The 11090-nt window shown below is 49.1% G+C and overlaps 1 protein-coding gene across 3 annotated transcripts in view; it reads left to right on the top strand.

Moving 5' to 3' along the window:
• The window catches only part of slc8a1b (solute carrier family 8 member 1b), a 126236-nt gene that overhangs the window by 1461 nt on the left and 113685 nt on the right, over nucleotides 1-11090 (top strand). For all 3 annotated transcript variants that reach the window (XM_072689992.1, XM_072689991.1, XM_072689993.1), the window contains exon 2: nucleotides 212-2076. In XM_072689992.1, the coding sequence (XP_072546093.1) occupies nucleotides 257-2076 (1820 nt within the window). In that variant the 5' untranslated portion in view covers nucleotides 212-256. The remainder of the gene's footprint in view (nucleotides 1-211; nucleotides 2077-11090) is intronic.

Below are 11090 nucleotides of genomic sequence, written 5' to 3'. Positions count from 1 at the left end.
CCCTGACATATTCGCTCAGTCGTAAAAATTCCATGCCCCGTCCCGCTACGCATGCACGCAGGGCAAGTCAGCGTGTCAGCCTCTGCGACTGCACGTTCTGCTGCCCCTAGCGAAGCGAGGCTGCTGAAGTGTCACTTGTTTACATACAGTTCTATTTCACCCTTTTGTTCACTTGTTCATCGCCCCTCCCTCTCGTCTCTCTCATCCGCAGGTTTCCGAAGCAGCAGACTGCTCACTTGTCACTCGTCGCAGAACCATGAGGCAAGCCAAGGTTTCCTCGTACCTCTCAATGGGGCTCCAGTATCTGGCGATCGTGGCGATACTGCTCACCAACATCCACCGCGTGATGGCGGAGAACGTGCAAGACCACAGCTCCAACCACAACACTTCTGACAACAAGTCGGATTCCTGCGGAGGCCTGGTTGAGTGCGCCCCTGGCGTCATTCTCCCAGTGTGGGAGCCCCAGAACCCCTCGTTCGGGGACAAGGTGGCACGGGCCACGGTCTACTTCGTGGCGCTGGTGTACATGTTCCTCGGGGTGTCGATCATCGCAGACCGCTTCATGGCATCCATCGAGGTGATCACCTCTCAAGAGAAAGAGATCACTATTAAGAAACCGAACGGAGAGACGACGACCACTACCGTGCGCATCTGGAACGAAACGGTGTCCAACCTTACCCTCATGGCCCTGGGTTCCTCTGCCCCGGAAATTCTGTTGTCGGTCATTGAGGTGTGCGGACATAACTTCGAAGCTGGTGACCTTGGGCCCGCCACCATTGTGGGCAGCGCCGCCTTCAACATGTTTGTGATTATTGGGCTCTGCGTCTACGTGGTTCCTGACGGGGAGCATCGCAAGGTGAAGCACCTCCGGGTGTTCTTCGTCACCGCCGCCTGGAGCATCTTTGCCTACCTGTGGCTCTACCTGATTCTGGCCGTCATCTCGCCAGGCGTGGTCCAGGTGTGGGAAGGCCTCCTCACCCTCTTCTTCTTCCCCATCTGTGTGGTCTTTGCTTGGATAGCTGACCGGCGCCTTCTCTTCTACAAGTACGTCTACAAGCGCTACCGGACTGGCAGGCAGCGTGGCATGATCATCGAGACCGAAGGCGACCGTCCGCTCCCGTCTAAAGTGGACATCGAAATGGATGGGAAGATGCTCAACTCCCACGCCGTGGACTTTCTGGATGGGACCCTCACGCTGGACCTGGACGACAAGGACCTGGACGAGGAGGAGGCCAGGCGAGACATGGCGAAAATCCTGAAGGAACTGAAGCAGAAGCATCCCGACAAAGAGGTTGAGCAACTGATCGAGCTCGCTAACTACCAGGTGCTCAGCCAGCAGCAGAAGAGCCGTGCCTTCTACCGCTGCCAGGCCACGCGGCTGATGACTGGCGCCGGAAACATTCTGAAGAAACACGCGGCGGACCAGGCCCGAAAAGCGGTGAGCATGCATGAGGTGCGCAGCGACACTGGCGAAAACGACCCCATTTCCAAGATCTTCTTCGAACCTGGCTCATACCAGTGTCTGGAGAACTGCGGAACCGTGGCGGTGAACGTGATCAGGCGTGGTGGCGACATCAACCAGACGGTGTCCGTTGAATTCCGCACCGAAGACGGCACGGCCAACGCCGGCTCGGACTACGAGTTTACCGAAGGCACGGTTGTTTTCAAGCCGGGCGAGACGCAGAAGGAGATCCGCATCGGCATCATCGACGACGACATCTTCGAGGAGGACGAAAACTTCCACATCCACCTTAGCAACGTCCGCGTTCTTCACGAAGGAGCGGAGCCTGAGACCACCGAGGCCAACCATGTGGAGACCATTGCGACTCTCGGCGCTCCCACTACTGCGACCGTCACCATCTTTGACGATGACCATGCTGGAATCTTCACGTTCGAAGAGCCCGTGACCCACGTCAGCGAGAGCGTAGGCGTGATGGAGGCGAAGGTGCTCCGGACATCGGGAGCTCGTGGCGTTGTTATGGTACCCTACAAGACCGTCGAGGGCAGCGCCAAGGGAGGCGGCGAGGACTTTGAGGACACCCACGGCGTGCTGGAGTTCCAAAACGATGAAATCTTGTAAGTGGCATCTTTGATTCTACACGAAAAAACCAGTTGATCGTTTTGGTGTCTTTATTGACAGAGCATTTGTTAACGTGCCTGAAAGTGGTTCGTAGGTCTTTCCGGTTGTCCAGTTGATGTCCAGAAATGGCTTTCAGTGTGTGCTCTTGTCAGTTAAGAAACCACGTGCATGAATGATGTAAGTGATGTCATTGGGTTATGCCTGACGGTTGGTCGAATGCATGCGGAACGTGTGCCGTGTGACATCGCGGTGATGTCACAATGACATCGGAAAGCATGAAGCCCAAAGAGCTGACGAAGGAGTCCTCCCGCAGTTCCTCTTTCCTGCCTCTTGTCTTCTTTCACTGTCCCGTACGTCTGTCCGTCCTCTACGGCTTTCGCTCTACGCCCTCCGCAGCCTCGAGGCTCGCTCTGTCCGCGTCTGTAAGCGTACATGTCAGTGGTCTGTGGTTGTTGTACGGTTCTGGTTCATGGAAGTTTCCCCTTTTCTCTGTCGGGTTCTGGCTGATGTTCCATGTGTGCTGATGATGTAACGTCTTTCAGTGCATCAGGGATTTTCTTTGGCAAGTCTGCTAACCACAGTTTAACACCAGGACCAGCCACAGTCCTTCCTGAGGACGGATGATGTAGTCTTGCGCTTGAAAAGGAATGCGTCCTGGCCCGAGAAGTCGGTGACTGTGCACGATGGACTGCATCTGCGTTTAGGCCTGTCCTTGATTGCACTGCTACATTGACAGGTCACCGTACGCGATTGCACTGGTGTGGATGTGTTGGCGCTGCAGCCTGAAAAGCCAAGCAGTCGCGCGACCTTTCGCGCAATTCCGTGAAAAAGCTCAAAGCGATCCGACGCGTTCCCGAGCGTGGGGTTATTTAAACAGTGCGTAGCAGCACCCAGCAGTCACAACATACACACGTACAGGCAAACATAGGAAAACACCCTTTTACCGCTCGCTATCTCTCTTGTCTCGCCGCGTATCTCTCTCTCCCTTCCTCTCCGGCTCTCCCTCTGTTTCACAGGGCGTGTAAGACAAGTGAAGTGATTGAGTGAACGTGGGCCGTGTGTTTTAAACAGATTCGAAGCAGATGTGGAGGGTCAGACTTTCCGGGGCCTGTTGGCCTACTGCATACTTTCCATCGCGCAGTGCTGCGAGCGCCGTTAAGTGGATTTTAATAACACTCCTTTAATGAAATGATGGAGGGACTGAGGGATGGAGGGACCGAGGGGAGGAGTGTGCTGCGTCGTAACAGGGAGAAAAGGGGTCTTGGCGTTTTAGCGTTATGCCGGACCTGTGGAAGCAATCACTTCCCTTTAGGCAGTCCTTTGTTTACAGACAAGCTTCACCGCTGAGACAACACAACTTCGGCTGCTCGTCTAGTGCGAGAGGGATTTTGATGAGTGGCGGGTTGTAGGGGTTGTAGCTCTGGCAGTCGCCTTCTTAAGCCTATAGTGCTGCTTAATATCATAGATGTGGCAGTTTGGATAAAGCAAGTGCACATTCCGTCTACTTGACTTTTTCCACTCAGGACAGTTTTAGGCTTCCCGGGCCTTTTGGAAATGCACTGTAGCCTTGAGTCACATTTTATTTTGCCATTTTAACCCCATTTGTACCCCACATTTTACCCTACCCAGCAGCTACGACACCCCCTCCCCTCAAAACACGGTGCCACCAGCACAGGAAGGGTCACATAAAGCACCACTGCATCTTTTCAAGCTAATGCTTATCGCTAATGCTGCATCATTGGACGGAGAGCACTAACCCAAATCCTCACAGCAGTGTTTGTAGACTGGTATCATCTTAGCCTTCATCACTAGTCAGTAGAGACAGTTACAAAAGCAACAGAAGCAGCAGAAATTCCCAATAAATGAGCAGGTGTCCCAATACTTTTGTCCATACACATACATATATCTGAGTTTACCTTGTTATATGAAGTATTTGCCATATACTATACCAGACCTACATGAAAAACATGATTTCATGAGTGAATGGCTTGTTTACTAGCCATTTCTGGTCTTTATTGATGTTAGCGCTACTGGATATCACTAATGGAACGTCATTGGACGTTTCAGCACTAACCGCCAGCCAGTTCTGCTGACCAGGACTACGCTAGTCAGTGTGCTGAGTTAGCTAATATAAGAGAACTGGCAGTTAGTGTTCTCCTCCAAACGTGTCGAACCGTCCAATGATGCAGCATTAGCGATCGTTAAAAAATAAAGGGGGGGGGGGGGGGGCGGACTGTGGCATTACCAGCAGGCCTAGGTTGAAATCTCACTCTTCTCTAAGGCTGACACATGCTCTCTGTCAGTCTTTGTTTCCATAGCTACGACATAAGCAAGTGTTACATTAAAAAAAAAAAAAGCCCTAAAGAAATCACAGGCTGTTGCGGTAATGACGGTAATACCCAGTAAAACCCCAGCCAACACGCTCATGTGGGGGGCTCACGTGGGTGGAACGTGGGCTAGCTCGAGTTCCAGGTGGGCACGGGCTCTGAGTGGGCTTGTACAGGTCTTGTTACTTGGACCCGGTTGGACTTCCAAAATGAGTCCCCATTATTACAGCCCATCCCATCTAGTGTACAACCCAAATGGGGCTTATGTTGAACCCCTCTTGGTCCCATCACTGACCCTACTGGGAGCCTGGTGGGCATCCATCGATATGTAGGGCCAATATAGAAACCCTTGGACAAAACTTACTGGTTCCCAGTTGGGCTACCCATACAGGCCCCACATGGGCATGTTATCTGGGTGATGTTGGGGAACGGTAGTATGCTAATTTACCACTTGTTGATTGATGGCATTTGACGTCTGGATTGGGGACAAGGCCAAAGTGGCACTGGGAAACATTGGGAAAAATGGAAGGCCTGGTGATTTTGGTGCATCATTTTTAGGGGGTGTGGCAATAAATATTAACATTAATTAGCATAAATTTAAAACGTAGGGACATAGAAGTCCCCCCGAATTGAAGAAACGCCCCAGTTTATGTCGCCCTAAATGAAATCGTACAGAGTTTAGAGTTGGGCGATATGGGAAAAAATTGATATCACGATATTTAAAGACATTTTTTATGATATATACAATATTTATTGCCCTAAATTCGTAAAGGTTATGAAAACTGCTATCCAAACCGATTCCCATACTGAGTCCAGTGATTTTTACTCAAACTTTTACTCAAAGTTAAATAAGACTGATTACACTCTGTAAGCACTGATAAGCATATTTATGATACACTCATATAAGCATATTGTGTATAACGATAACGATATAAAAATGTATCACGATACGATAAAATATTGTCATATTGCCCAGCTCTCAGTTATAGTTATACACCACCTAATACAGTTAAACCACCAAAAAAAGCAGCTGATCCTAGATCCGGGCCTTTCCTCTGGAGAGGTTCCCGCGAAAAAGGAGTCCTACGCTGCTATACGCCCTTGAACGCATCCCAGATGCAAGGGAGGACGGATTGCTCCTGTACGAATAAGAAAAAAAAAGGAGAAGGAGAAAGAGGGAGGAAAAAAAGGGAATGAGAAAATAGATGATCTACATTGCATTGCCAGAGGCCACCTCCACCCTAATTTCAGCGCCTCGCTCTCTTTGTCACACCAAAGTGAGGAAAAGTTTCTTCCCACCTCTCTCGCTTCGTTCTCCTCCGCAGTCCGGCTCGGGCTGCTCCACTGGGCCGCTGTTGAGGGAGGCTGGCGTTGATTGATTGGAGTGTGTGTGTGTGTGTGTGCTTGTGTCTCAGTGTGTGTGTGTGTGTGTGCTTGTGTCTCAGTGTGTGTGTGTGTGTGTGTTTGCATACATCGTTGCTCATTAGGGCGTGCAGGCATGTTGATTAGTGCTCCTGTGCGTCTTTGCTTACATCTTTGTTCGCATTAATTTGTGTAGGCCACTCAATGGAGAGTGTGTGTGTGTGTGTGTGTGTGTGTGTGTGTCTATGTACCTGATAAGAGCCCCTGTAAGACAGTCCCTTCTGAAGCACAGCACGTACATATTAACTCAGGAGAAAATGTGCATATAGCATTAGCCACTGCTGCAGTACTGTGAGTGGTGCACACACACACACACACTTTCTCACTCTCTCTCCCCACACACACACACACACACACACACACACACACACAATCGTACGCATAATCAGCTCAAATTACCTTGTAATTCGGTTGTGTTCCTCAAAATGTCAAGCCAGTGGGTGGCAAGAGAGAATATGGCTTGGTATCTGTTTGTCATTTGTATGCACAGTGTGTGTGTGTGTGTGTGTGTGTGTGTGTGTGTGAGAGAGAGAAATAGTGTGTGTGTTAGTGCAAAGAGAAAAGTGCCCGGACTATATGAATGAATATGCATATAATATGTTAATATCCCTTGTATATACATACACGAAATGGACAAAAGTATTGGGACACCTGCTCGTTCATTGCTTCTTCTAAAATTTCTCTGACTTCAATCCTGCTTCTGCTGGAGGAACTATCACTACTAGCCTTTCTACTAATTCTGAAACATTGCCGTGAGGATTCCATTGCATTCAGCCACAGGAGCCAGAATTAGAGTTCCAACTCCCCCCCAAAATGATTGGGTGGGGCGCAGTCTGTCTATATACCCATCTAGGTTTATGGTGTCCTGCTTCAGAGTGTCCTATTCTATTGGCAGTACTGTACTCTCAAGACAAGCTGTGTGTGTGTGCATTTGCACATCTGCCTCAGCAACGGGTGCAACCTAAAGGAGCCAAATGCATTTATTTCATGAAGGCCTGTCCACAAACATTTGGACACATTGTTATAGTCACAAGGGAGCAAATTCCTGACACTGATCAAGGCAATTTCAGCACTTTCAAAAATTAGAGTGATGATGCTGTGTGTGTGTGTGTGTGTGTGTGTGTGTTTAAGAGTGTGTTGCAGTGCTTTTCTGTTGCGCGAATGTGCAGTAGCCACTGGCAGAATCCCCAGAAACGCCTCGACCGCCTTCGGCGCGGTAATGCCAGCCTGAGCTCGAGGTTTGAGGAGGCGCAGGTGGCCGCGCACGGACGCAGCCCTGGCCTACATCTCACTGTCATCGTAGGAGACAGCCATCAGATGGTACTGTCCCTCAGGACGGCCTTTATGTGAGGAACAAAGGAAAACAGCGAGAAAACAGGAGAGAGAGAGAGAGGACAAAGTTACATAGAGACGGGAGGAGAGATGAAAAGCGCGAGAGGGAGAGAGTAAGAGAGAGAGAGAGAGGGGTGGAAGTGGCTAGAGACCGTCCTTCAAAGACACAGAGGATGAGCAAAAGGAACAGATGGATGAAAAGACGGAGACGGAAAAAGAGAAAGGCAAAGACAAAGGGGAGAGAGAGAGAGAGAGAGAGAGAGAGAGAGAGAAAGGCAGCGCGAGAGCACATGCGAGTGGTCAGGTTTGAAGTGCTAATCTATAGTCTCTCATTAAACCTTCTAGCAGCTGCGGGGCATCGCACGCAGTCGGACTCATTAACGGCTAAGAACGATGACGGGCCGAGGCCTATTAAGTTACTAGCGGACGCTAATCAGACGCTAGCAGAGATCCTGGCGCTCTATTACGCGTAAATAAGGCACCTCCACCCCGTATTCACACGCAGAAGGTCTCAAATCAGCCGCGCTTGATTCTACCACAGTTTGAAGAAGGTCAGATATTCTTCACATTAACTGAAAGTGAAGTACTTTTCACTTGTTAGCTTGGGCTAATTAGCCAGGCCTAAAACTGAGTAGGTCCCCATTGTGCCACTACGACAGATCTGACCACTCGAGGCATGGACTCCACAAGACCTCTGAAAGTCCTGTAAGCTGTGAGGTAGGTGGGGCCTCCATGGGTCATATCAATGAGCCAGACTTAGGTGCCCATGACTCTTTTGGGAGGTATGGACCACTGCATACCAGGGTAAAGGTAAAGGTGCACGTATTTGTCACTGTACAGTGTGGACTGTACAGTGAAATGTGTCCTCCGCATTTTACACACACACACACACCCAGCCAACTCCAGCGCCCGGGGAGCAGAGAGGGTAAAGGGCCTTGCTCAAGGGCCCAACAGTGGCAGCTTGCCGAGCCCGGGAATCGAACCCACAACCCTGTTATCGATATCTCGGAGCTCTAACCGCTGAGCCACCACTGCCCCACATTTGGATTTGGGTCATTCTCAGGTAAATAGTTAGGTTTTGATGTACGATATATGTCCAAATGTTTGTAGACACCTCTTCTAATGAATCCATTGAGCTATTTGCACTAAGTTGCACCCACATATGAGCATATGTTGGAGATGAGATGGGTTGGTGGTCCTCCAACATCCAACAACCTTGCTAATGCGCTTGTCACTGTATGCAATCAAATCTTCAATCTCACAGCAATGCTTCTTCAAAATCTAGCAGACAGCCTTCATCCCTGGACGATAGAGATAGTTACTCCAAAAGCAGGATCAACTCATTTTTAATACCCTTGATTTTGGCAGACGAATGAGCTGGTGTCCCAATACTTTTGTCCATATGGTGAATTTACGTTCAGCCTATATTCCAGACCAGACCAGACCATAGTTTTATACCTAATCCATCCTAGACGGATTTAAGCCCAGGACAAACATCTGCATACGCAGAGATTAGCTGAGAACACATAGGTCCTTGCCAGGCTAATGAATTTATCCCAGGACGGTTCTAGTGGACGCTAATCTGACGCTAGCGGAAAGGCCGCTGGTACTTCTGTGTGGTGTTGGCCGTAAAGCGCCACCACCACCATGTAGTTACACGCGGTTGAAAGGTCTTAATTCAGCCCAGACTAATTTCTCCCAGTTTGATGAAGGCCTGGACATCTTCAAATTGGCAGCAAACGAGCCGGCTCTTGACCTGTCATCTTAATTAACCAGGCTTGGTTTCTAGTAGATGCTAATCAGGCGCTAGTAGAGGCTGTTGGCACTCTGCTACCAGTAAATATCAAGCTGTCACTGAGGATCTACACACAGATGAAGGGGCTAAATACAGTCTGGGCTGATTTTAGCCCAGTCTGATGAAAGACTTCAAATTAGCCAAAAATGAGCACGCCATGCGCTCGCTAGCTTAATGAACTCGGTGCCACAAGCTCATCCAGCGCTAACGGAGCGTGCGGATGCTCTGTACGGGGAAAAATACATGTGTTTATGCTTTTACAGCGTTTTACTTTTGTACATAATATAGCTCAACAGTAGCGGACGTAGATCCCAGATTAGCGCCCTTTGCGTGCTTAGCCGACGGTGTGACTGCGAGGTTCTGGCATAGTATCGGTTTTAGCTTTTAGAGGTACATCAGTCAGAAAGGCCCTCATTCTGGATGAAGAGGCTGGGACAAAAGATCCTGAGCCACCAAGTGTAGGAGTATCTTCTCAAGGTTATGTGGCAAGCATCCCACAACAAGCTGAAGCTCTGCGACGGTAACAAGACACTTATTAACAGCGATGTTTCAGTTAGCGCTGGGATTTCCCGCGCTAGCAGTGACACATCCTAGCCCCCAACTGTTCCATCGGTTGAAATCATACACGTGATTAATTGTCCATCTTCATGCGGCTGTCGTACTTAAATGCCAGATTAAAATGTAGCGAAAGATCTTCACTGATCATTACTGAGAAGTTTCATCTCTTTCATTAAATCTGAATCACTTGTTAGCAAGTTAACGATATAACACTGTTGTTGCTACGCTGGCATATAAAGCTGATACCAACAGGTAAAGCTAGCGATCGTGCACTTGCTATCCGCTATCAAGCTAGTCCCTTTAGCGTGTGTTAGTGGTCAAAAAAGGGTTCCATGGGAGCCCGATCCATGGAGGCCCCATCTCACAACGTGTCGGCGGGTACCAGGTCGTCCATGTGTTGACGGGTCAGAGCTGTTTTGGTGGAGGGAGAGGGTGCTACTCAATATTAGGCAATAAACTACTGCAAATACTTTACCCTCATCCCTGTGCTGAAGCGTTCCTCTCCACCTCCTGTGCTGTGTCTTCTCAGCCTCTCTTCACCTGCCTGGATGATCCTCGTGTCTCTTCAAGCGTTCAACCTGTCTTTCCCTCTACGCAGGTGTGCACTCATTACTGTGTAGCGGGAAAGTGTGCGGCGTCAGTGAAATAGAAGACCGTCCCATTAGTTTTACCCACTGGATGATGAGCGGAGCATATTACCACAGCGCTAAAGCATGAATGACTTTCAAAGGTCCTCACAGAGCCATCCCTCTCTCTCTCCCTCTTCTTTTCTATCTCTCTCGACCGACCTTTCCCACACTTTCTTATTCTGTTGTGTGTTCCGGATTGAATTACTGAGTGTGTGTGTGTGTGTGTGTTGGATGCTTGCTGTGTCAGAGTGCTTTCAGTGTTCACATGTTCTCGCTCCGTTCCCAGAGCCGCAGGAAAGGCAGGGGGGGTCAGGTTGAGCGTGGCTAAGACTACAGAGCAGTGGTCTTCAGCCCTCCCCCTGGACATCTACAGGACCGTCCTGCAGGTCACCAACACCAACCCGAATCGAACACACTCCAGTCAGCCAAGCGTTCCACTATCCAGAGCCTCCCAGAGCAGTGTTGGGTTTCCACGCCGCGTGGACAAAAGTAATTGGACAGCTGCTCATTCATTGTTTCTTCTTAAATCGAGGGGATTCTCTGAGAACTGTCCTCTTTGCTAGAACCCTTCTTGCATGGAGTGTAATGAAAGCTTGGAAGATAAATTGAAGAACTCTGGGAAGAACTGGGATACTTAAATGGTTCTTTGTTTTATTAAAAGGGTTCTTCAGATTTGCAGATGGTTCTACAAACCTTTTATAATATTTTAATAAATATATTGAACATAATAGCACCGAAAAGGGTTCAGTGGTATACTAAGGCAGTGGTTCTATATAGAACCATTCCAACGTGAAGAACCACAGGGACGCTTAGATAGTTCTTTGCCGGTAAAAGGGTTCTTCAGATCTGTAGATGGTTCTACAAACCTTTTAGGACCTTTTTAAAAATATAGATGGTTCAAAATAGCACCAAAAAAGGGTTCCACTACCGTTACAACTCCCCCTTTT

Source organism: Salminus brasiliensis, chromosome 10, assembly GCF_030463535.1.
Source record: "Salminus brasiliensis chromosome 10, fSalBra1.hap2, whole genome shotgun sequence".
Classification (NCBI taxonomy): domain Eukaryota; kingdom Metazoa; phylum Chordata; class Actinopteri; order Characiformes; family Bryconidae; genus Salminus; species Salminus brasiliensis.
The sequence above is the reverse complement of the archived record's forward strand: the minus strand, read 5'-3'. Positions and strand labels throughout refer to the sequence as shown.